Here is a 26,549-nt window from a genome sequence, read left to right as displayed (position 1 = left end):
CCCCTCGGGCCTCGGCAAGAGATATAGGTCCAGTGGTGTGGGGGGCCGTGGGGGGGATCCTGCTGCTGCTGCTCTTGGCCGGGGGGGCCATGGCCTTCGTTCTGCTGAGGAGACGGAGAAGGAAGAGCCCTGGAGGAGGAGCTGGGGGATCCTATGACCCCAAGACCCAGGTGTTCGGCAATGGGGGGCCAGTCCTCTGGGCCCCTATAGCCCCTGGCCCAACCAAGGATGTGGAAGAGGAGGAGGAGGAGGGCAGGCTCATGCTGCCCCATCCAGGGGCGGAGGATGACATGGAGTCCCAGCTGGATGGCTCCCTCATCTCCCGGAGGGCAGTCTACGTGTGACCCCAGGACATCCCTATTTCCCAGCCCCGAGAGATCCGAGTTTGGCTCGAGCCATCATGCACACCCTCTTGGACTGGGGCCAAGTAACCACACATACACCTCTCCTCCTCCTGCCTCCCTCAGGGATTCTCAACCTGAGGGAAACACCGGATGGGCTGGTCAGACTGGAAAGACGTGGGAGCTCATCGGCTACCCCTGGTTCCTGGAATTTGAGGCGGGCACTGCCTGGGACCTGGGAAAGTAGGGGAGAGGGTGGAGGGGGCACATTTAATACACTGGACTTGTCTTCTCTACCTCCTGTGCCCTCAAACAAAATAGGATACGAAAGGGAGCTGCAGGTGGCCCTTTCTGTTCTGTCTCCCCGGGGAAGCCTGGGGAGGAGACACAAAGAGACTATATTTTCATATAGGGTTCCCTCCCTCCCCAATCCGACCCACCCCAAGGGTTCAATAAAGGACCTTTGAGGAAGACAAAAGGGAGTTCTGTGATTTGTCCCATTCCCAAGTGGGAAGCAGGTATTGGGAGGGGCCAGATTCCCAGGTCCCTGAAGGAGGGGTGGGTGGGTGGTGCTAGACTCATGGGGTGGGGAGGCAGCCCCAAGCAGGGTGGGCTGTTGTGGGACTAGAGGTTTGGGGGGAGCCAAGCTGCTGTCCTAAGGGGGAACAGGAGGCCCTAAGAAAATGGACCCTGCTGGGAAGAGGAGGGTGGCTGGATGGCTGACACCCCGAAGGAGTGCAGCCTGGGGAGGCCGGGGAGGGATCCAGGCCCTGGGGCCCTGAGGGAGGTGAGGGCAGAGGCCTGAACCCCTCAGAAGGGTGGCGGCTTCCTTTCCTCCCTCCCCTTCTCCAAACACACTCAGCCTCTCCCTCCTTTGTCTGTCTTTCTGTCTCCTGAGGCATGACAGGGTGGCAGCAACAAGAGTGTTTTCAGTGATTCACCTCAGGAAAGGAAGTTCTTGTTAGCTCAAGCTCTTGGGATTGGGGGGGGGGGGGGCAGGATCTACCTTTTAGGACCTTAGCCTTCAAGGAGAAGGAAAACATGAAGGGAGGGGATTGGGCAGAGCCCAAGCCCCCAAGGGCCCCGGTCACCGGAGGTGAGTTACACAGGCAGCTGGGGGAGCGGGAGGGGGAAATCTAGGTCTCCTGGTTCCCTATCAAATGTCAGAGCTGGGAGTGGCAGTCATGGCCCAGGCTACCTTAGCAATGGAGAAAACAAGGACCAGAGACAGTAGGTGATGTCCCTCAGGTCACCCAGTGAGCCAGGACACCACTAGGAAGAGGAGATGCCTGCACTGGGGGAGAGGAGGACTGAGCCTTCCTCGGTGCCCCCTCTCCCCCACAGCCGCCTCACCCCACTCCTCTCCTTCTGGCAGAGTCTCCCGACACAGCGGGTGCTGGTGCCACGGGTGGCATCATTGGTGGCATCATTGCGGCAATCATTGCTCTGGCCGTGGCTGCCACCGCTATCCTGATCTGCCGGCAGCAGCGGAAGGAGGAAGAGCTCCGGGGAAGACCTGAAGAAGAGGAAGATGAGTGAGTGCTTCCAAGGGAAAGTGAAGGGTGGTCTAAAGAGCCCTGGTTTGGTTTTGAGTCTCAGTGATAATAGGGACAACCTTGGTGACTTCAGGCAAGTCCTTTCTTCTCTGTGGTCTCTGGTTTCCCCAGTATGGAATGGTCCAGTGGACAAAGCACTGAGCCTAGAGCCAGGAAGATCTAAGTGCAGGGAAGGTCTTAGATATTCACTAGCTGTGTGACCCTAGGCCAGTCACTTAACCTGTTGCCTTACTCAGTATCGATTCTTCTAAGACAGAAGGTAAAGGTTTAAAAAAAAAAAGTAGATAGAGGAGACAGCGGAGAACCAGACTCGAGAGTTTGTGTTTTATGCTAGAAGTCGTTGAGGTTTTAGAATGGGGGCCTTACAAAGACTTCTGTCAGCTCTGTGGAGTACGGCTTGGACAGAGGAGAGTCTGGAAGCAGGGAGGAAACTCTTCTGGACTAGTGTGGACGCCAAGAGATCCAGGCTTCAGCAGAGAGAGTAGGGAGAAGAGAACAGATGTTACAGATGTGGCGACTCTTGACGAGACTTGAGAAATCGGTGCTTCTGCTGGGGGCGAGAGAAAGGGAAGAACCAGAGCCTACTCGTCATGGTGGAGACTGGGTGGGAAGGAGGATATCCTCATGGTGCCTCTGGAAGCAGGAAAGCTTAGAGGAAAGGGCAAATTCAGAGGGGGGAGGAGGAGCAAAGCGAATTCTCCTGGAGGGGCTGAATTGAAGATGGCCATGCTGAATTGGGAGCATTCTGGGCTTTGATGGGTCTCCCCATTGGGGATCTTCATTCCTGTTCAGTTTCTCCTCCCATGACCCTCTTGTGCAGAGCCTCCTCTCTAGGGTCCATCGGCAAGGGTAGCAACAGAGCAAGTAGGCTGGCTGGCTGCTAGCTTGTTGGGTTTTTCCTTAAATTCAAACCTTTACTTTCCATCTTAGAATCCACACTGTGGATTGATGGGTTGGTTCCAGGGCAGAAGAGGAGTCAGGGCTAGGTAATGGGCATTAAGAGACACAGCTAGGAAGTCTCCAAGGCCAGATTTGAATCCAGGATTCTTGTCTCTAGGCCTGGCTCCATCCATTGAGCCCACTAGACTTTCATTCAAATTCTGCCTCCGATGCTTACTAGCTGTGGAACTCTAGATCTGACCTCTCTGAAACCCAGTTTCCTAAGTAGCAACATGGAGGGAATGTCAGGGCTACTCAGACTTTGAAGCATTCTCTAAATAACCTGGGCTAGTATCTTATCAGTGTGGCCCTCAGCCTCCCTCCTGTTATACTTAGCCAACATTCTTTGACACCCTCTATTCCATTCTTCTCCCAGAAGTCCTCCTTTTCATTCTTTGGATAGTTTATCGTAGGGCGTCAAATTTAAACAGAAAGCTGTGGTTTTAAAATGTAATACTATCTGTTTTCTTGTACTTTTAAAGAATATTGTTAAATATTCCCCAGTTACATTTTAATGTGGTCACCGACTGTGGCTGCTGTGCTATTGTTGTTACCCTTTGTTTTGTTTTGTTTCATTTTTTAAAAACTCTTACCTTCTGTCTTGGAATCAATACTGAGTATCGGTTCCAAGGCAGAAGAGTGATACAGTCTTAAGCAACTAGGGTTAAGTGACTTGCCCAGGGTCCCACCACCAGGAAGTGCCTGAGGCCACTTTCGAATCCAGGTCCTCCAGACTCCAGGCTTGGCTCTCTATCCACTGAGCCACCTGGCTAGTGCTAGTCCTTGTTTTTGAAGGTCAATAACATGGCCTGTAGCCACCCATGACCACCACTAGAATACTGGCATCGAAAAGATGGATCTTTATGTCAAGGAGAAATCTGGGATTGGAAAAGCAGTGTAATAATTTCCTAACAGATTCGCTTAATAACACATAATCTAGATCCAAATCATTGTCCGTTTTCTGCGTCTGTCCAAGATCTAGCTGCTACCAAGCACACTTCTTGGGTTGTCCATGCAGGTGCCTCTCACAGCCTTGAAAATGAACTTTTTTACTTCCCTCTTCCTGTGAGGACAGTGAAGCCAAATTCTTTTGAGGTATTATTGATCCCATCTAGCGGTTTCTGCAAGAATTCTTTTTTTTTCCCTATTCAAAAGCTTCCTTTTGTGGTTTCTTACATCACCCAAACTTCTCCCAGTATCTCTTCTGCCCCTCTTCCAAGGAAATAGCCCATTTAACAAAAAATATTTTTAAAGGCATAAAGTAGTAGTTCTTCCATTTGCTCTGTCCTAGTCATGTCATATATTGCTTTCTTTGTTCAGCTTATATGCTATAATATGCCATTATATTCACGTACCACGATTTAATTAGCCGTTCTCCAATCTATTTTCCAATTCTTTGCTGTTACAAAATATTGCTTGAAATATTTTGGTACATAGGAACTTTCTTATCAATGACCTCCTTGGAGAATAAACGTAGTAGTGGAATCTCTGGGTTGTAAGAGATGAACATTTAAGTCATTTTCTTTAAATAATTTGGAGTATAAACATAGTAGTGGAATCTCTGGGTTGTAAGAGATGAATATTTAAGTCACTTTCTTTAAATAATTTGGAGTATAAACATAGTGGAATCTCTGGGTTGTAAGAGATGAACATTTAAGTCATTTTCTTTAAATAATTTGGAGTATAAACATAGTAGTGGAATCTCTGGGATGTAGGAGATGAACATTTAAGTCATTTTCTTTAAATAATTTGGAGTATAAACATAGTAGTGTAATCTCTGGGATGTAAGAGATGAACATTTAAGTCATTTTCTTTAAATAATTTGGAGTATAAACATAGTAGTGTAATCTCTGGGATGTAGGAGATGAACATTTAAGTCATTTTCTTTAAATCATTTGGAGTATAAACATAGTAGTGTAATCTCTGGGATGTAGGAGATGAACATTTAAGTCATTTTCTTTAAATAATTTGGAGTATAAACATAGTAGTGTAATCTCTGGGATGTAGGAGATGAACATTTAAGTCATTTTCTTTAAATAATTTGGAGTATAAACATAGTAGTATAGTCTCTGGGATGTAAGAGATGAATATTTAAGTCATTTTCTTTAAATAATTTGGAGAGTAAACATAGTAGTAGAATCTCTGGGTTGTAAGAGATGAACATTTAAGTCATTTTCTTTAAATAATTTCCATTCGCTTTCCAAAATACTTATACTTGTATGCATAGCTCCACCAACAATGTGTAAGTGTATCTACCTTCTCACAACCCCTCCAATATTGACTCTTCCCAACTTTTAAATCTAACAATTTGAAGAGAGTACGGTAAAGCCTCCGGCTTATTTTAACTTGCATTTCCCTTATTATTAGTACAGAGGTTAATGGTTCACAATTCTTTGAAGAACAGTTTGTTCCTATCCTCTGACAACTCTGCTTTTGTTCTGTTGTATTTATAGATCTTGTTTAGGAAGCCCTTATAAAAATGGAACACAAATTTCCCCCCATTCTGCCCTTTCTCTTATCCTAAGTATGTTAAAATTTGTGCAAGAGCTTTTTAAGTTTTATGGAATCCAAAGCATCTCATTTATCTTGGGTAATTTCTTTATCCTTTGGTTATGAATACGTCTTCTATCCATAGCTAGGAAAAGCAACATGATCCGTCTGTTCTGTCTCTCTTGTCTTATTTTAATGCTATGATCGTGGATATTGAGGTCACATACCCATTTATTGTGGAATATAGGTGTTGTCGTAAGCATAATTTCTGCCAGACTGCCTTCCCAGCAGTTCTTATCAGATGGGGACTTCTTTCATCCATCATTTATTAAACATGGGATTAGGAAGTTCTCTTCCACTTATCTACCTCTATTTTTAAAGCATCATTATCTGGCGATTGCAATGACCTTTCCTTTATAGTAAGTTCGAGGTCTAGTTGTTCATCTACCTTTTTATAGAAACACTGTTGGCTTTTGAGGGCTTATTTTGTAGACTTCACTTCCTTTGCGGATCTCAGCATCCCTTAGCTTTTCTGCCACCTTCTTGGCTTAGCCAACCAATACAATGTTATCGGGAAGCAGGGCTATCTGCTCTACCTTGGGTGGTTTCGGTGATAAGATCTAGAAAGAAAGTCTCCCCTTGATAGGCTTCACCTGGTGATAATGGGCAGCCACTCAAAGGACTCTCACGTGTTTGTATTTACTTGGGAGAGTCTTTGAGTGGGCATTTGGCTCCACCACTCCTAAAATCTTCATAGTCTTCTTAATAAAATGCAGAGTTCCTTTTTTTTTTTTAATCTTATCTTGCCTCTTGGAATCAGTACTGAGTATTGGTTCCAAGACTCCAAGGCAGAGTGTGCTGAGGGCTAGGCAATTGGGGTTAAGTGACTTGCCCAAAGTCACACAGCTAGGAAGGGTCTCACAGTGAGAACTTGTATCCTCAACATTTTGATGGCTTCATTGGGAGGCAGATCAACCACCCAGCTTCCATAAGCAAACCCCAGCAATACCCTGAAGTTCATGCCAGACCCAACAGTGATGGAGAAACCCAATAGTTATCCATGAGTTCTGTAAAGGAAGCAGAAGCAACTTTGGCCCCAGAACAACACGAGAAGTGAGCCAGAAATCCAAGGGAAACTAGAAGGGTGGCCCCCTAAGGGTCAACATGATGGGCTCCCAGTGCAACCAGAGGTTGCCAGAGACACGGGTCCCTGGGAAGGAGGAAGGGAAAAGGTGGGAACCTTGGAGGTGCCAAAGGAGGGGTGGCAGACCATCGGGCAGCATGTCAGCACTCAGACCAAGACGCCCCATGCCCAGGGACTCCGAGGCCCCTAAGCACACTGTTTTGTGATGTCAGACCCTCGAAGATCAGGGAGGTGGAGGTCAGTGCAGGAACCCAGTTGTCCTGAGCCAGGCCCAAGTGACTCGGTGCCTAGACCTGGCACAAGGCCTCTATTCAGCACCTCTAGTTCAAATTGTATGATGAAAAAAGATGGGGTCTGCTATTATTAGTACGTGAATTTGTTTTCCCAGTCTCCTCTTCCTTCACCTAGCTTGTGAATCAAACCCCAGACTTCCTGATAGCTGGATCACATCCAACACAGATCTTCTGTACATACCCCATGTATCTAACATATATCCTTTCCCCAACTTTCTCATCAGTTCTCATGATTGCCTTTTCTACCTCCACATCCAAGATGCTAGAAATAGCCCTTTAGTTCTCCTGAATAAAATAACTTTTAAAGGAGTGGAATAGTTGCTCGCCTTCCCCCTTTTCAGGTATTTCTTTAAAGCACCTATCCCTCAACAGCACCACAGTGCATAAAATGCTGGGCCTTGAGTAAGAAAGACTGATCTTCCCAAGTTCAAATCCAGCCTCCGACACTTACTAGCAGGGTGGAAATGGAGGGGCCTTGGAAATTCCAAAGCTCACCCTCTTTTACCACTCATTTAAAAAGAGATGACCGTGAATGTCAATCATTTAAAATATAAGGCTTTGGGGGATGGAGACGCTAAACGATCCCCCTGGTGCAAATACTAATAATATGGAAATAGGTCTGGATCTATGACACAGTGGAATTGCTTGTTGGCTACCAGAGGGAAGTGGGAGGAGGGGAGAAAAAGAACATGAGTCTTATAAGCATGGAAAAATAGTCTAAATTAATTAATTAATTAAACAAAGGAAAAAAGAAAGAACTGTGGGAGCAAACACACAGAAGAAAAACAACTGCTTGATCACATGGTCCGATGGGGATATGATTGGGGATGTAGACTCTAAATGATCATCCTCGTGTAAATATCAATAATAGGGAAATAGACCTTGATCAATGGCACAGTGGAATTGCTCCTTGGCTATGGGAGGGGAGGACCATGAATCCGATAACTATGGAAAGATATTTTAAATCAATTAAATTAATAAACTCAAAATAAAACATGAGGCTTTATTGAGAGAGAAGAGATGGTGAGGGAGGGGCATTGTCTCAGGTGAAGACTCAAGGGACTATGGAGAAAGTGGGGGGTGCTGCCTCAAACTGGGACCCAAGACAAGCACCCCAAAATTCACAGAAAAATCCCTTTTTTATATAGGAGAAACTTGATGTGATCAAGGCTCCCAGAAGGGATTATAACCTGGTACAAGAGTGCCAAATAGTTTTTTGTTGGCTTTACAATGAACACCTTCAAGCTTATTTACATCTTCAAGAATTAGAATAGCTTCACAGTGGATCCATCAGCAAATCAATATTTCATAGGAGTGATCTATCTGGGTGTTGGAGCCGGACACAAAGAGGGGAGTGGTTCAGGCCTGGGTTCTCTAGGAGGGGCTGAGGGAGGATCCTTCCAGCCATTGGGCTTGACCTTCTCTTAGAAGAGTCCATAATCCAAATACAAAGATATGATAGGAGAATCTCTAGGACAAAGGGATACTCAAGATTGTTTTTTAAGATTTGCTCCCACTACCTCATTCTCCTGCCTGGGGCAATTTCCAGACTTCCTTAAAGCTGCAAAGCTTTGGTAAGAAGGGGGGGCAGGACACACCGACCTTTGGATATTAATAACTTGAGAATAACACACTAATTTCTCACTCCACACAGTGACCATTGGCAAGTCATTTAATTTTGTTTGCCTCAGTTTCCTCATCTGTCCAATGAGCTAGAGAAGGAAATGGCAAATCACTGGTATCTTTGCCAAGAAAACCTCAAATGTGGGTGACAGCTGGGTGGCTCAATGGGTTGAGAGTCAGGTTCAGAGACAAGAAGTCCTGAGTTCAAATCTGATCTCAGACACTTCCTAGCTGGGTGACCCTGGGCAAGTCACTTAACCCCCATTGCCTAGCGCTTACCACTCTCCTGCCTCAGATCCAATACTCAGCATTGATTCTAAGACAGAAGATAAGTCTTTAAAAACAAATAAATAAAGAAATGAAAATTTAAAAAAAAAGGAAAACTCAGATAGGGCCACAAGGAGTCAAACAACTGAAAAATCCCTCCATGCTATAAAAGCTGCATCTCCTCCAAACTATATTTGCTCTGTATATTTGTTCCAGTTCAATTATTCTGATTTGGGGAGGAGTTCTTCATTGTCACTTTTTCCTCCTGTAGTATATTCAGGACTGTGATGGATGTCAAGTTCCAATGTGATTCCAGTGGGAAGGAGTTTGTTTATAGAAATCTTTACAGATCTTTTCCTTTTTTTTAGCTCTCCAGTTTCAGCCTTAAATTCCTTCACTAGGACATGATTTCATTGGGTTTCTCGCCAAGTTTTCTACGAAAATTTATTTTAAAATGTCATAATTTCATTATTCTGGGCTGTTGTTTTTTAATTTGTTCTTGCTTTTTTATGAGGTGGTGCTGCCATTCATTCCTAGTCTTCCACTCTCTTCTATGATTTTACATCCTAACCCGTTGTCTCCTTGGTCACATGTCTCCATTTTGCCACGAGATCCTTTGGTGGCTGAAGTCACTAGTCCTTTAGTCTCCTCCTTGCCAATTAACTGCCAAATCAGTTCATTCTTTTTTTTTTAGGAAATAGTAATCATTTGATTAACTTTTTTTCTTAACTTTGGCATTGACTTTTTAGCCTATTTAAATTGTAGAACTTGGTTCAGTTGTATTGTTGTGCGGGGCTTGAGGTGAATCCCCGGGCTTAGGAAGGGTATCTTTTGCAAGACTGAAACAGCTTAAAAATAAAAGGAGAAATTTATTCATTTAGAAGGTAATGTTGAAGGGGCAACTGGGTAGCTCAGTGGATTGAGAGTTAGGCCCAGAGATAGGAGGTCCTGGGTTCAAATTTGGTCTCAGACACTTCCCAGCTGGGTGACCCTGGGCAAGTCACCTAACCACCACTGCCTAGCCCTTACCACTCTTCTGTCTTGGAACCAATACACAGTACTGAATCCAAGAGGGAAGGTAAGAGTTTTAAAAAAAATTAAAACAAATATTGACCAAAAGAGGGATTTTTCCAAGGAGGAGAAGTCATTGGCAACAGAAAGAGGGTCAAGATGAGGTAGTGGGGGGGTGCAGCTGGGTAGCTCAATGGATTGAGAGTCAAGCCCAGAGACAGGAGGTTCTGGGTTCAAATTTGGTCTCAGACACTTCCCAGCTGGGTGACCCTGGGAAAGTCACCTAGCCTAGCCCTTACCACTCTTCTGCCTTAGAACCAATTCACAGTACTGATTCCAAGGGTTTTATTAAAAAAAAAAAAAGGTAAGGTTGAATCTGCCAGGAGGACAGCATAGGTGGAAGCCTACCTCCTAGGTGGAACAGCATAGATAGAAAGCTGTTCTCTAGATAACTCAGTTCTGGGGTCTTTATGCTTTTTTTTTTTTAAACTCTGACCTTCCATCTTAGAATCAATACTGGGTATTGGTTCTAAGGCAGAAGAGCAGTAAGGGCTAGGCAATGGGGGTCAAGTGACTTGCCCAGGGTCACCCAGCTGGGAAGTGTCTGAGGCCAAATTTGAACCCAGGACCTCCCATCTCTAGGTCTGACTCTCCCTCCACTGAGCCACCCAGCTGCCCCCTCTTTATACTCTTTACAACAGTGAAGGCAGGACTCTAGAGTGCTATGGGCTGAGGTATGGCCAGAGTGGAGGTTGGCCTGAAGACATGGGGGTGACCCTCATAGTTGAGAGGATAGATGGGTGTCTGAGATACAATTGATGATATCTCTTTGTCCATCTACGGGACCATCCAAGGAGGACAATCCTCTGAGGGTCTTCTGGGAGGTAGCAGTCACAAGGATGTAAAGAAGCAAAAGAATTTGCCCGAAACATTTCTATAGTTTGGGGGTACAGCGCCGGTGCCAGAATAACTCTGCCTTTATTCTTCTCACCTGTGGGTTTTCATCTTGGCTGTAAAATGTTAACGGTCCGATTGTACCCAGAGAGGCGATTCAGAATGGCTCCCAGACTGGGAACCAGTTCAGTGGTGGAGAGAAAGGAGGTTTAGCATGAATTAAAAAGGGGAATTTCCCTGGTGACTGAAGGGCTTTGGAATTCTGAAAATGATCCTCCCCAGGCATGTCCACCCACCCCACCACCGAACCAATTCCAGAGGCTCTCTGTCATCTCCTGGACCAAAATACATATTAAAATCCTCTTTGTTGGTCTTTCCTCATCCTATGTTCTAGAGTGCACTAACACAGCCCTCCCTGCATCTCCTGGTTCCGGGGAGTTTCAGTCCACCCCTCCCCTTCCTCATTTCGGCTTCTCTGGGTTCCTTGAAAACCTGGCTTCCATCCCACTCTCTGTTGGAATCCTCTCCCAATCCCCTTCCATTCTAGTCTAATTTGGCATGACTTTTCCCTCCCCTCCAGCTCCAGATTTTGCCTCTGTAACCCTAGTTCTTATCACAGCGCCTTATCTAGAGTAGGTTCTTGTCTGACCGGAAAAAAAAAAGGCAGATAATCTGGGAGAGGGAGAAAGTGAAAACAGCACCTTTTTTTTTATGGGTTTTTTTTTTCCAATTAACACGTAAAAGTGATCTTCAAATGTTTTGAGTTTCTGTTTTGGGTTTCGTAATCTCGCTCTCCTTTCCCTCCCCCTCCCTGAGACCGGGAGCAAGTTGACATGTTATACATGTGCAGTCGTGCAAACCATTTCCATATTAGTGATGTTGTGAGAGAAAACACAGGCCTCCCCTCTCTGCAAAGGACCAGCTCACACGCGCGACCGCTCGCTCTCAGACTCCATCGGTTCTTTCTTTTTTTTAACCCTCACCTTCCATCTTGGAATCGATGCCAAGTATTGGTTCCGAGGCAGAAGAGTGGTCAGGGAGTAGGCAGTACAGTCAGTTTAAATACCCCTTTTGTTCTCGGCTCAGGTGAGATTTTAGGGCATTCTGGGAACTACCAAGGACTTCTGGGAATGGAAGTCTGAGGTTCAAATCTCCATTTTATAGGTTATACCCAAAAAGGGCATCTCCATAGACCCAGCTAAACACAAACGTTAGATTCTCTCGGAAATCGTGCATTTCCATCTTAAGTATATTACTTTCAAAGCAGTCCTGCTCCTCTGGGCTTCCTTCTGAGCTCTTTTGGGAACTTGGGGGTCACGTTTTTCCCCATCATTGCCCACCCCTCAGTTCTCCTTAATTAACTCGCTCTGTCAAGAGGTCAGTGCGTGTTCATCTGGGCAGGGTTGGGCCTTCCTTTGATCTGTCTGTTGCCCGGCCCTGGGTGATGTTTCTCTGGAGTGGTTCCTATTACCCACAATGCCCTGGGATCATTTCTTGAAGTACAACAATGCTCCCACGCATTCCTGGGCTGCTCTTTGTTCAGCTATTCCCGAGTTACCTGAGAGGTCGTCAAAGGTGCCCCCTTAGGTGGCAATTTTGCAGTGACTTCCCAGTGTACCAAGGATGTTGTTTCTGCTAGGGCCACACACACATTGTAAACAAGTGGGCAAAGGGCAGGCTGTTCTCCTTCCTGCAAGGGAAGGTGAAGGATCCTGGGGAATAGTCTTCACTCTCCGGGGAATCGGGGACAGTGAAGCACTTCTTTAAAAAACAGGAAGGGGTTCAAATCTGGTCTCAGACACTTCCCAGCTGGGTGACCCTGGGCAAGTCACTTGACCCCCATTGCCTAGCCCTGACCACTCTTCTGCCTTGGAGCCAATACACAGTATCGACTCCAAGATAGAAGGTGAGGGTTTAAAAAAAAAAAACAGGAAGGATTTCACTCGGTAAGTACTTGTGCTTGGCCCCGAGGAGCCAGTCCCTGCCTTAGCCTGCAAGGAGTTGGGGATCCATGTGGGGAACAATGTGTAAACACTTTGTAGATACAAAAAAGAGCCAAAGCCAGGCAGGTGGGGAGTCCTGCCCGCTCTTGGTGCTAGGAGGCCTTTGACAGAAACACGGAAGGTCAATAACTTGAGAGGAAAGCACTTCCTCCCTCCTGGTCCAGGGCTCTCCCGCTTGCCTTTCCCCTTCCCCCAGGTCTCTGTGCTCTGGGGCTTCTGTAGAGGACCTTCTCTCTCTCTCAGGCTGTCCCCTGGGCCGGGCTTCCTTTAACCTCCCTCTAGGAGAGCCTTCCCTGGTCTGGTCCCGTCTGCTCTCTCCGGCTATCTCCCATCAGGTCAGCTGTATCTTGTGTGTTTCTATACATGGTAGCCATCTGGTACACAGAGAACGTTGGCTTATGTTTAGTGTCTCCTCGAGGGAAGGCACTGTTTTTGCTCCTGTCTCCAGCTCTTAGTGCACATGAACTCCCTCTTAGAAAGGGCGCCGATGGACTTGAGACTCCTAGAAAGGCCCAGAGCTGAGAGCTGGAAGGCTGGGTCAGCTGGAACACAGTGCCCAGGGAGTCTGACCGGAGATCCGCGGGGAAAGCAGGCTGAAGGCACGTTACAAGGAGATTCCGTGCTCAGTAGGACAGTGTGTACCCTTGTAGAGGCACTAAGGGCCAGAGCAGCTGAGGAATATCAACTAGATGGGCTGGGGAGGGAGGCCTTCCACAAGGGCAGAGGTGAGAGAAGATAAGGGCCTCAGGGCTGGTATTGGGCACCAGAAAAGAAAGCGGGCTCTACCGAGGCGGAGCTGAATCCTGACCCGCCTCGGGAGGAAGAAATCTGAAGAATCAACCGTGAGCTCCTTCCTCAAGAGGAGGGACAGCGATCTGAGAAAGAAGGAGCTTCAGATGCTCCAGGAAAGGCTAAAAGTCGACCCACCGAGGCAGGCAAGTAAAGATCTCTTAGGACATGTCAGAGGAAGAGAAGACTCGCATCGATGGCGCTATCTCCTGATGACAGCAGCAGAGGGGCTTGCTGTACTCCCCAAGACAAGGCAGAACCTCCAAAGGACTGGCCCCAGGTCAAAGAAGTCCGCCTCACTCCTTGGGGAAGAGCCCCAAGACTTCCTAGACCCAGCTGGTTCCTCTTAGTGCTGACCAGCCAAAGCAAACGATCAAGAAAGGCCTTTGAGGAAGTTCGGTTAGGGATAGCAGCTAAGAAGGTGGTACTGGAAAAGGGGATTATGGAATCCTGGATCACAACTTAAAATACAGGAACGAGAGTTAAGTTTGTAGAACGGCAGCCTGGCGAAGTGGCTACACTCTTCCCAGAGGACCCGAGTTCGAGGATTCCATCTGACCTATCTCAAGTCACTTAAATTCCTTCCTTCAGTTCCAGGCAGCTCTCTAGGAACATTAAGTTGCAGAGAAGATGCCAGCCAGTGCTGATAAAGGGAAATTCTTATTAGGGAAATCAAGGTACAGTCCCTTTCCCCATCCCTTGGTCAGCTTAACCCAAAAAGCAGTAAACTGGAAATGAGAGGGAAAGGAAAGGATGCCCAAAGAGCCACACCATTGGATGCTGCAGAGCTGGGGTTCTTATTCATTTCATGCACTTGAAACATGGCGGATGGGGTGCAGCATAGGTGGCACCAGACTGCCCCAAAAGGTCCAAGACACAAAAAAAGATTAAGAATTTCTTATGGGTTAGGAACAGCTAAGTAGCACAGTGGATAGAATCTGGGAGGTCCTGAGTTCGGATCTTGGTTTTAGCCATTTCCTAGCCATGTGACCCTGGGCAAGTCATTTAACCCCAATTGCCCAGCCCTTGCTGCTCTTATGTCTTGGAACCTGTGACATTGAAATTGTAGTCCTGTATTCGAGTCTATTTTTTACAAACCAATACACAATCTTGATTCCAAAACAGAGGGTAAGGATGTAATTTAAAAAAAATTTTTTTAAATCAATAAATCAAAAGGGGAAAAGGTTAGAGAGGAATGTAGAAATGCTGCAGGGACCAACAGGGGAAGCCTTTGGGTGAGGGTCGGGATGCCGGAGGTAGTACAAGAATATCAACGGAATACTGCAGGGCGATAGAAGAATCTACCAGTGCTCCTGCTCTGATTTGGTCTAACAGTCCATTTGAAGGCAAGGGAACAGACGTGGGGAAATTCTGCCATGGATCTGATTTTCACGGTAAGAAAAAGCTGGTTTCTGGGTTCGAGACGTCAGGATCTTAGGAGGGAACTAGCCCTCCCTTTTGGAGTCTGTGACAGGAAATCGAGGCAGAGGCAGAAGTACACCAGAGATCAGTGAGATTCCAAAGAGTTTTGAGGAAGGATTGGGAGTGTCAACGTGGGGTCTAGACGTCCCCAAACTTGTAGCTTGGAGGGGTTTGGTGACCCCCAGTTTCTTTAGTTGGGAGGCAGAAACCCCAGGTTTTGACCTTGTCATGGGAGAGCTTCTCCCTGAGGGAAGGTCCTACTTCACTGGTCTCAGGCTAACAATAGACCTTGAGTTAGTTCAGAGTGGGGATGGCTATCCCATCAGATGCCTCTTTTTGCCTTAGAAGATTCTCCCATTGGATCACATCCCCCTTTTGAGGATCGAACTCAGGACCTTGGACTTATGAGACTGACTACCTACTGCGCTATAACTCAAGGTCTGTTGTTAGCCTGAGACCAGTGAAGTAGGACCTTCCCTCAGGGAGAAGCTCTCCTCTGACAAGGTCAAAACCTGGGGTTTCTGCCTCCCAACTAAAGAAACTGGGGGTCACCAAACCCCTCCAAGCTACAAGTTTGGGGACTTCTAGATTCCGCGTTGACAGGAGGGACCTGTGGATTAAATTCTCTTCTCTTCTTTTTTTTTTAAGCCCTCACCTTCCATCTTGGAATTAATACCATGTATTGGTTCCAAGGCAGAAGGGTGGTAAGGGCTAGTCAATGGGAGTCAAGTGACTTGCCCAGGGTCACACAGCTGGGAAGTATCTGAAGCTAGATTTGAACCCAGGACCTCCCATCTCTAGGCCTGGCTCTCCATCCACTGAGCAACCTCTCTAGGGGAAGTCCAGGAGGGATAGAAGGCTGTCAAAAACCAAATATTGAAGGCATAAAAAGAAACCATTTTGAGGAAGTAGATTCATAGAGAACCAACAAGTTGTACAGAAGATGGAAGCAAAGACAAGTAATAAGCAGGCTGAATATAAAAGGTGGTAAAGACCTAAAGACAATAGAGGGTCGGCTGGTTTTTTAAGCTTTGTTGGGGCAAGAAGGATTAAGGATCAAAGAGGGCAGCTGCTCTGAGGGGGTGCGGACCAGGGGTTAGCGCGGACTGTCCGTCCTTATTTGGTTTCTGTTTTATCTGCCCAGGAGAATGATCTTTGAACGGGAAACAAACACAGCTACTGGGAATGGGAGGGGAGAGCCAAGATAATAAGTCAGGCCACAGATAATGAGGTCACCTTCCCAGAAGAGCCACTTCCTGAAGGAAGTGATAACGGTGATGGCTGGGAAGATCTTAGAGATGATTAGCCAGACTAGAGAAGGCCTGCCTGGTGTTTCAGAAGCCAGAGGATGGAGTGTCCAAAATCACTGGGCCACGGAGGAGAAGGAGGACAATTATTAAGCGCCAGCTATGGGCAAGATACCCTACCAAATGCTTTAAAATGTTTTTATTAAACCCTTATTTTCTGTCTTAGTAACAACTCTAGGCAAACAGCATTAAATGACTTGCACTGGGTCACACAGCTAGGATGTCTGTGGTCAGATTTGAACCCAGGTCTTCCCTACTCCAAGCCTGGAATTCTGTCACCTGGGCCACCTTATACCAAATGCTTTACAGATATTAGCTTATATCATCCTTACAACATCGCTGGATAGTGGGTGCTACTATTTTTTATGCTACTGCATTTTATGGCTGGGGAAACTGAGGCAGAGGTTAAATGGTTGGCCCAGACACTGCTAGTGCCTGAGACTGAATTTGAGCCAGCCAGCATGATTTCATTAAGAAAGGGTTATCAGACAAACCTTATTTCCTTTGTTGACTTGGTTACTAAACTTGTTCAGGAAATTACCTTAGATATCCTTTAACTGGATTTTAGCAAAGCCTTTGATAGTCTCTTGGGAAGGAGGAAGAGAGTGGCCTGGATAAGGGGGCAACTGAATGATGATCCTAAAAGCAGGCTTGGGTGGGTGGTTCCAGTGTGACACCCCGGGGAGTACTGAATAAATCTGTCAATCATTTAGGCAGAGGAATGCTTGTATTCCCAGATTTCATTAAGCAGGAGAGGATACATAGTAAACCAACTGGCTAGCAGGGTGCGAGTTCAAAATCCTTCCCAAAAGTCTTGGGGCAGTTTAAGCTTTCTGGGATTTTTTGTTTGTTTTTTACTCTTGGGACGCTGTATTTACTCTCTCACCTGACTTCAAAAAATTAGCTTGAAAAGTCTAAGAGAAATGGCTAGACAGCAACTCGGAAACATCTCTGGGAGTCTTAGTAGAATTCGAATCCAACGAGACAACTGTGTACACTGTGGCTAAAAAGGCTAATGGGATCTTAAGTCACTTTAAGAGAAGTGTGATGGGGGCAGCTGGGTGGCTCAGTGAATTGAGTCAGACCCTGAGACAGGAAACCATGGGTTCAAATTTGACCTCAAACTTCCTAGTTGTGTGGCCTTGGGCAAGTCACTTAAACCCTAGACCATACACCTCTTCTGTCTTAGAACTGTCAACGTGGAATCTAAAAGCCCCCAAACTTGTAGCCTAGAAAGATTTAGTGATTCCCCAGTTTTATTTAGCTCAGAGGTGAAAGCCTCAGGTTTGAGCCTAGTCCTGTGAGAATCCACAATCCACTTCAGATGGGGGCTGCGCCCAAGCTGGAAGTTGAATGACTCTTCTAGAGAAGCCTCTCCCAGTATATCACCCTCCTTCCAAGGATCGAACTCAGGACCTTCAGCTTTCGAGACTGATGGGCTGCCTACTGCACCAGAGTCACTTGGCTTCAGCTTGGGCTTAGCCCCCATCTGAAGTGGATTGTGGATTCTCACAGGACCAGGCTCAAACCTGAGGCTTTCACCTCCGAGCTAAATACCACTGGGGAATCACTAAATCTTTCTAGGCTACAAGTTTGGGGGCGTCTAGATTCCATGTTGATAGAACCAAAACACAGTATTGATTCTAAGATGGAAGGGTTTGAAAGAGAGAGAGACAGACAGAGAGAGAGAGAGAGAGAGAGAGAGAGAGAGAGAGAGAGAGAGAGAGAGAGAGAGAGAGAACAGGAGAGAGGAAGAGAGAGAGAAAGAGAAAGAAAGAGAGGGAGAGAGAGAGAGACAGCGAGAAAAAGAGAGAGACAGAAAGAGAGAGAGAGAGAGAGAGAACGGGAGAGAGGAAGAGAGAAAAAAAGAGAGGGAGAGAGAGAGACAGCGAGAAAAAGAGAGAGACAGAGAGAGAGAGAGAAAGGGAGAGAGAGAACAGTAGAGAGGAAGAGAGAGAGGGGAGAGAGAAAGAAAGAGAGGGAGAGAGAGACAGTGAGAAAGAGAGAGAGAAGGGGAGGGAGAAAGAGAGAGGGGGGAGAGAGAGAAAGAAAGAGAGGGAGAGAGAGAGAAAGAGGGAGGGAGAGAGACAGCAAGAAAGAGAGACAGACAGAGAGAGAGAGAACGGGAGAGAGGAAGAGAGAGAGAAAGAAAGAGAAGGAGAGAGAGAGAGAGACAGAGAGAGAGAGAAAGGGAGAGAGAACAGGAGAGAGGAAGAGAGAGGGGGGAGAGAGAAAGAAAGAGAGGGAGAGAGAGACAGTGAGAAAGAGAGAGAGAAGGGGAGGGAGAAAGAGAGAGGGGGGAGAGAGAGAAAGAAAGAGAGGGAGAGAGAGAGAGAAAGGGAGAGAGAACAGGAGAGAGGAAGAGAGAGGGGAGAGAGAGAAAGAAAGAGAGGGAGAGAGAGACAGTGAGAAAGAGAGAGAGAAGGGGAGGGAGAAAGAGAGAGGGGGGAGAGAGAGAAAGAAAGAGAGGGAGAGAAAGAGAGGGAGAGAGAGAGAATGTGTGTGTTAGGGTGGTGGAAACCCTCCTCTGAACAGAATGCACCTGCAGGATTGAGTTTCCTTATGGTTACCATGGTGTAATAAGGACACTGATAAGCTAAAGAGCATCCAGACCAGGATGGTGAAGAAGAGGGTGGCATATATGGAGCAGCTGAAAGAAGTGGGTGTGCTTAGTTAGCCTGGCGGAGAAAAGAAAGATTTAAAGGAGTCGTTATTAGCTGTTTGGCCCTAGCAAGCAAAATTAGTAGCAAAAGATGGGTGCTTGAAAAGGGGTAGATTTAGTTTTGATGTCAGGAAAAACTCTTTACAAATGTCTGCTTTCCTAAAGGTGAATGAGCAGTCTCAGAAGCTAGTAGGCTTCCCCTTCTTAGAGATCTTCAAGCTCAGGCTGAATGATCACGTGTTGGTATGGATGATGTTCCAGGCATCCTGGGTCAGTTGCACTAATTGGCCTCCAAGATCTTGTGATTCTGATAGAATCAGTTTCACAAAGATATAAGACATCACCTCACATCACCCGTTCGTCTTGACCCTCCTTTGGGGTCCAGGGATATTTGAAAGCTTTTGCATGATCTACAACTTTTCTTTTTTAAACCCTTACCTTCCATCTTGGAATCAATGCTGTGTACTGGCTCCAAGGCAGAAGAGTGGTAAGGGCTAGGCAATGGGGGTTAAGTGACTTGCCCAGGGTCACACAGCTGGCAAGTGTCTGAGGCCAGATTTGAACCTAGGACCTCCCATCTCTATTTACTTTTTTTTTTAATCCTTCCATCTTGGAGTCAATACTGTGTATTGGCTCCAAGGCAGAAGAGTGGTAAGGGCTAGGCAATGGGGGTCAAGTGACTTGGCCAGGGTCACACAGCTAGGAAGTGTCTGAGGCCAGGACCTCCCATCTCTAGGCCTGGCTCTCAATCCACTGAGCTACCCAGCTGCTCCCATCTACAACTCTTCAGAGGCCAACCTCAGTGATACTGTATCTATGATAGTCAGATTTGGTTTCATCCACTCTTGTAGTCATTATATAGCTTGTTTTTTTCTGGTTCTGCTGACTCCTCTCTGTATCAGTTTATAGATGTCCTTCATGCTTCTCGGAATTCTTCATGTGTTTTTTCCCTGTGGTGTAGTACGTTCACTCACCATAAACCGTTTAGCCATTACCAACTGATGGGCATTAAATCTGTTTCCAGTTCTTTGGCAAACACAAAAGATGCTGCTATGGGCAGTAGAGTGTCTATGGGACCTTTATTTCTGTCTGACCTCATTGCAGCATGTGAAATTGCTGAGTCAAAGGACACGAATAGTTTAGTTGCCTTTTTTCCTCATCATAATTCCAAGTCACAGCTCTTCCAAAAGTGGATTGGCTTGCCCGTCTTCCCTGACCCCTCCAACACTGACTATTCCCATCTTTTGCTCTTTTTCCAGTTCAGCTCATGCTGATTTCATTTGGAGAGTCTTATTACAGTCTTATGGGGCAGTTAGGTGGCTGGAAGCCCAGTTGACTCATCTTCCAGAGTTCAGATCTGGCCTCAGACTACTACTAGCTGTGGCCCCATTACTCGTCTGTGTTAACTTGGAAATAACCCAGAACTATCAAGTAGTCAGAAAAACCAAGTCTCTAATCAGGAGAGGGCTACGTCCAGTATTGGATTCTTTTTTTTTTCTTTTTTTAAACTCTTACCTTCCGTCTTGGAGTCAATACTGTGTATTGGCTCCAAGGCAGAAAGAGTGGTAAGGACTAGGCAATGGGGGTGAAGTGACTTGCCCAGGGTCACACAGCTGGGACGTGTCTGAGGTCACATTTGAACCTAGGACCTCCCATCTCTAGGCCTGGCTCTCAATCCACTGAGCTACCCAGCTGCCCCCCCCCCCCCCCCCCCCAGTATTTGATTCTTTACTCAGTCTGGCACCACAACTTTTACAGGGTCTACACCCTGGACTCTGGGGATGTTATCCCTGGGAGTGCCACTAAAGGAGCCATTAAAGTTGGGGAGCTTAAACACCTTTCTAGGTGAAACCTGGGAGCTAAGGATGTGAGGGGCAGTGGATTGACTTGACAAAGGTAATAAAGGAAAATGAGGAGTTCCAGACAGGAATTACAGTGAGGGGCTGATACTTTACAATGGACACAAAAGGGAAAGGCCCACCTTGGTAAAGGACTTTGGTCTAAGGGGACAAAAGAGATATTCAACATCCTAACTTCTATTGTTAGTCTAAGAGGCAGTGAAGTAGGACTTCCCCCCCCCCCCCTCACCCCAGTGACAAGGCAAATCAGGAGCCCTCACTGGCTCCTGGGTAAACTGGGGTTCATTTCATCTTTCTAGGCTACAAGTTTGGGGGCTTCTAGATTCCATGTTGACATCTGGCAAAGGAAATGGCAAACCACTCTAGGATCTATGCTAAGAAAATCTCAAAAGGGGTCGCAGACTCAGACTCGGCTGAAATAACTCAAAAACATTGAGGTCCTGGTAGAATTTCACTAGCTCCTCCATCCTCCACATCAGATAGTGGTGCATAAGGTACAATTCTCTTCTTGCGATTCTTTGTTGCCAATGAAATTCCAAGAAGGGCACAAGGCAGTAAGAAATGATCCAACCAATGAAATCATGTTTCTGAACCCTGCCAGCTCCTTGATTTTCCTCTCCGAGAACTAAAGAGCCAGCTGTCCCTCCACATCACCAGCTTCCTTCCAAGGTTTGGCTTTACGTACAACAGGAATGTCAAGCTTGATGATTCATTTCCTCTAGTCAGTCTACTCATTAGTCCCTTTGTGAGGATCTCACATGTAAGGCCCCAACAGCTCAATTTCTACAATCTAAAAATTGATTCTCAGTACCCTTGGCCTCCTTTTCAGTCCCCGTCTCTAAAGACTAGCAGGGACCGGCCAGGAAAGAGGGACAGTTTGTAGTTTGCTTTGCTTCATGGATTGCTTTGGCCACAGGATATTGCACCAAGTACCTGATCATGTGATAATGATCCTTTCCATACTTAAGGAGGCTAGTCCTTGGAAAGTAGGTTAGTCTGTTGCAACAAGGCTAGTCCTTGGAAATTAGGTCAGTCTATTGCTTGAGACCAAGTTAAGGGTCTGGCATTAGTGCTTAGAGAATAGGATTTGGACTGCCTCTTCTCGTGGAGAAAATGGAGAGATATGGAGCTGATAATAACATCATCAAATGATTCCAGACTGGACTGGTGGATGGCCAGACTTTTTTTTTTAAATAAAGACATTTTATTTTATCAATTACAGATAATAATTTTCCACATAAGTTTTCTAAGTTATATGATCCAAATTGCCTCTTTCCTTTCCTTCCCAGAAATAGTACGCAATTTGATCTGAATTGTACGTGTATTATCATGCAAAATATATTTCCATATTGTTCATTTCTGTAAGAGGATAATCATATAAAACCAAAACGCCCAAATAAACTAAGGTGAAAAATACACATGCTTTCATCTGCATTCTCACTCCAAAAGATCTTTCTCTGGAGGTAGGAAGCATTCTTTGTCAGAAGTCCCTCAGAACTGCCCTGGATCATTGTATTGCTGAGAGTAGCTGAGTCTTTCACAGTCCACCCTTCCACAATGTTTTCCCGGTTCTGCTTATTTCACTCTGCGTCAGTTCACGTAGATCTTTCCAGCTCTTTCTGATATCATCCTATTTATCATTTCTTATTGCACAATAGAATTGGCATGGCCAGACTTTTTAAGAGAAGTTGCTAAGTGTTCAATGTCAGCATTTTAAGAGGTCTCTAGGGCAGTGTCCTAGAGATCTGTGCATGGCCTGTGCTAATTAACACTTTCACTGTTGTTTAGTCCTGCTGGACTCTTCCTGACCCCATTTGGTGTTTCTGCAGCAAAGACACCAAAGGGGTTTGTCATTTCCTTCTCCAGCTCATTTTACAGATGAGAAAACTGAGACCAACTAGGTTAAGTGACTTGCTTAAGGTCACACAGTAGTGTCTTCCTCCCAATCTATGTCTCTAAGTCACTAATAAAAGTGGTTGACCTCAGACACTACTGTGAGGCAGCAGGGGCTAGAAAGATGGCTTCAGGGCAAAGCTCTTTAAACCCTTTAAATCTACCTGCCCTCTCTCAAGCTTTTGACTGGGAAGGGAAGATACTATCAAGGCAAAGGCCTGGGAGACAGAAGCTAAGAAGGCAATGACCACCAACATGCAAGAACCCCCAATCCACCAGTAGCAAAAGGAATAAGCAACAGCAAAAAAAGCTCTTGACTCTAGAGAAAAGAGGAAGGGCCTTGAGTTCATGACATAAGAGGCTCAACTGAGGGAACTTAGCATGTTTAGCATGGAGAAATCAAGACTCAGGAAATAACGTGAAAGCCATCTTTGAGTATCTAAAGAAGAAATCAGACTTGTTTTATGGTCCCAAAGAAGCCAGCTCCCCCATGCAATCTAGTGAGTCGCTGCAAAGAGGAAAATACAGACACCAGGAAAATTTTATTAATGATTATTTATTTCAGTTGTTATCTATATATAATTTATTAGTGATTAGAGCTGCCAAAAGCTCTCCCTTTGAAGTGGGTTGCCTTGAGAGGGAAGTAGTAGGTTCCCACTCCTTGGAGGTCCATCCTCAAGCAGAATTTATAGGTCTGATCACTTCCTGGATGTGTTAAAGTAAGGATTTTTTGTTATGAATGGGTTGGACGAAATGGTCATTGAGGGCTCCCTAACTCTTAAACTTTATGGTTGAAAGCCTTTCTGGCATGTTAGAACTTGTCACAGCTTGCATTGCACTAACCTTCGGCCTCTTAAGGTCACTCTCAAGCCATAATAAGGCATTATTAGTAGGCCCTTGAGGAGGAGAGATATGCTGAATATATAGATACGCAAGATGACAATTGAATTGAAGAAGTATAAAATATAAGAAGAAACTCATCTAGGGAAAGGGCCTTGAAGGACACTGGCACTTGGATGGCTCCCAGAAGTTAAGGAAGCTCCCTCTAGTGTTTGGGGTGGGATGAAAAGATGACTTGACTCCCAGGCAGAAAGGAGGGAGCCTGAGGAGAGGGAGAAAGTTATTCCTCATAATGAGAAAGAAGACACAGGCTATACAAGTCAGAGGGCTACATAGCATTGCCCCCGCCTCATGCTCTTCTGACAGCTGCTGGAGACTTAGTTGAAAATCCTTTCCATGTGAGTAATTGCTATTGTTACTGATTTATTACTGGTAATGGCAATTTAATAGCAACAACAGGAGAAAATTCTTTGCAATGGTTTAGCCATTAGCCCCATGAGAAAGAACATTGTGACTTTTTCTGAAACTAGTCCCATTATTCAGTTCACTCAAGATTCCAAGCAACTTTTCTTTTTAAGAATTCTCTTTAGCACTCCTTGCCCAGAGCAAACTGTAATGCATTTTTTTGGGAGCTTAAAAAGATCTGAAGCATAGCTTCAGAGGTCATCTGCTACCATTTCTAAGGGAATACAAATATCCCTTAATATTAAAGTGCCTGTGTGGGCAGCTGGGTTGAGAACCAGTCCTAGAGATGGGAGGTCCTAGGTTCAAATCTGGCTTCAGACACTTCCTAGCTGTGTGACCCTGGGCAAGTCACTTAACCCCCATTGACTAGCCCTTAACACTCTTCTGCCTTGGAGCCAATACACAGTATTGACTCCAAGACAGAAGGTGAGGGTTTAAAAAAATATATTAAAGTGCCTGTATTTATTTTGAGGAATTGAAATTGTGCAAATGGGGGCACAGCTAATCAAAATATATGCTCTTTTAGAACTCTTAAGTTGTTGATGAAAATTTTTTTTCCTATAAACTAAGCCATATATTTCGTAGCTTCAAAGAAACACTTTAGAGGTTTGTTTATAGATCACACTAAAAGAGACATTGAAGCTGGGGGGATGGGGGAAGAGAATTCTCTTCATCCCCTTTGTAAGATAGCTAAAAGTTAAAGCAATTCCATCAAGGAAGAAGGCCTCCCTCCCTACCTTCGTTCTCTCTGGCTTCTCCACGTCGTCTCCAATCATGATAGGAAAATTGTCTCTAACTTGTCACCCCATCACTACTAACGGTCTCTACGCATGCAATCCTTGGGAAAGAGTACTGTTTCTTCAGACACAAGAGTTAAGCCAGCTCTATCCCAAGAAACGTTTTCTTCATCCTCTTTCTTAGTGTCTTTATTCAACATTTGTAAGAGCAGTGTCATAAACTCTAGGGAAGGGAGTATTTCCAGGAGGGGAAAGAGTTGGTGAATAGTTTCATTAGAGAGAAAGAACATTTGACTGTATCTAGCCATCAAGGCATCATCTGGAAACTCTAGCGGGTACAGTTTCAGTTAATTGGTGTGGTCTGAAACAAATATGCAAGGATTTGCCATGTGAATGTCTTGTGAGAAAACACAAAGTGCTTTTTCTATTAGTTTGGCCATGAAAGGGAGGAGTGCTATAGGATGTAGTCTCAGATTATTCTGTGGTCCAGCATGGTCTGCTGCTTTGGACCAAATTCAAACCCTTTCTAGTGCTGGACCTTCAAATATCCAGTGCCATGTGCTATCCCCTACCCCTACCCCAAAAGAATGTAAGCTCTTTGAAGGCAGGAATTCTTTTGGCTTTAATCTTATAGCCCTGATGTCTCGCACAGAATATGTTACAACATGCAAGGGGAATTGAGGGGAACTCATTGAATTATCAAGCTACTGGCAGAGTCTCAGGGAATGAAAGACTAGTATTTTCCCCTTTTATTCTGGCCCCACAGGCTTGAAGGCCCTCCTGCATACAAGCCTCCACCTCCCAAGATGAAACTAGAAGAGCAGGAAATGGTAAGATTCTCCTCTCCACCCCTTTTTTCTCCATCCTTCCATTCCCCCAAACAGTCCTGACTACCATGACACACTCACCCTCCCATGTACCCTGTTCCCTCCCCCTGGCTCCAGTCCCCTGAATCTTCCCTGACCTATCCCCACCCCACCCCTTCTCTCTGCCCCCAGCCCTCTCAGCTCTTCACCCTAGGTAGCTCGGAGCACATCCCTCTGAAGACCCCATTTGTGGAGCATAGTATCTCGGCCCCTGAACAGGTAAGGCACCTGAGGCCCCAAGGGGCTGATGGGACAGGACCTCCAGAATGTTCCTTTCCCCATCTGGAGGCAATGGGGAGGTCTGAAGGTCCTCTGGTGGTTTTGTGGAGTATGGGGCTCAGAAAAAGGAGGAAGATCTCCTATTGCCCTTGCCCCTTCCCCAGGAAATGCCCAGATACCATGAGCTGCCCACCCTGGAAGAGCGGGCAGCTGCCCTGCCCTTGCACCTGGAGGAGCCCAGTGATGCTGCTGGAGAAGAAGGGCTGCCCCTGGAGGATGACGAAGACTACTTGGATAAGGTCAACCCCATCTATGACACTTTGGCTTACAATACAGCTGAGGCCTATCAAGGAAAGGGTTTCGTCATGTCCCGGGCCATGTACGTGTGAGTTTTGGCCTCCAAACACAGGAGCCTGGCTGCTGTCCCCCAGTCCTCCCAGCTGGACCTCGATAAAAGGGACTGATCCTTAACTTGGAGGCTGGACAGGAGGGGTCCTAGGCCACCATGACCTCTGACCCCAAGTCTGGCCCAGGAGGAAGACCTCTAACTTGCTGCCATGACTGTGACCACCATGACCTCTAACCTAGCCTTAGGGCAGAAGCTTTCCACTCCTCTGACCTCTGGCTTAGGAACCCTCATTGCCCCTACCCTCAGAGAGCCAGCCTCTCCACCGTCCTCTCTCATGATCTCTTCACACACCTCCATTCCCCCCACACACGCACACACACACACCCCTGCACCCAGACTTGAGCCCTGGGCATCAGAACCCTCTCCCCCCTGAGCACACGTGCCTAGTCCTCCTGCCCTTCCTGCTGGCGGGAGAGGCTGCCAGGCTCCTTCTCCCTGGGAGCCCATGGGTTGGCCCTGGTGGGGGCCAAGGGTTTTATAAACAAATGTTTCCTAATAAATACGACTTTTGATGTCTCCA

The 26,549-nt window shown here is 46.1% G+C and overlaps 1 protein-coding gene across 2 annotated transcripts; it reads left to right on the top strand.

Annotated features, from left to right (window-relative positions):
- NECTIN2 (nectin cell adhesion molecule 2) lies at nt 1-26,549 on the top strand. 2 transcript variants are annotated; one of them, XM_007491570.3, is made up of 4 exons: nt 1-1,876; nt 25,302-25,365; nt 25,534-25,620; nt 25,785-26,549. In XM_007491570.3, the coding sequence occupies exons 2-4, from the start codon at nt 25,342-25,344 to the stop codon at nt 26,007-26,009; spliced, it is 336 nt and encodes a 111-aa protein (XP_007491632.1). In that variant the 5' UTR covers nt 1-1,876; nt 25,302-25,341; the 3' UTR covers nt 26,010-26,549. The 2 variants fall into 2 exon arrangements, with proteins under 2 accessions (XP_007491632.1, XP_007491631.1); XM_007491569.3 differs by having other exon boundaries at nt 958-1,876; nt 25,480-25,620.

This window comes from Monodelphis domestica, chromosome 4, assembly GCF_027887165.1.
Source record: "Monodelphis domestica isolate mMonDom1 chromosome 4, mMonDom1.pri, whole genome shotgun sequence".
NCBI classification, from domain to species: Eukaryota; Metazoa; Chordata; class Mammalia; order Didelphimorphia; family Didelphidae; genus Monodelphis; species Monodelphis domestica.
This window is presented reverse-complemented; position numbering and strand designations above follow the sequence as displayed.

Coding starts and splice junctions, on each gene's coding strand:
- NECTIN2 (XM_007491569.3), top strand. CDS start 25,342: ATGAAACTAGAAGAGCAGGAAATG. Junction 25,366..25,479: donor AACTAGAAGAGCAGGAAATG/GTAAGATTCTCC, acceptor CCCTGGCTCCAG/TCCCCTGAATCTTCCCTGAC. Junction 25,621..25,784: donor GTATCTCGGCCCCTGAACAG/GTAAGGCACCTG, acceptor CCCCTTCCCCAG/GAAATGCCCAGATACCATGA.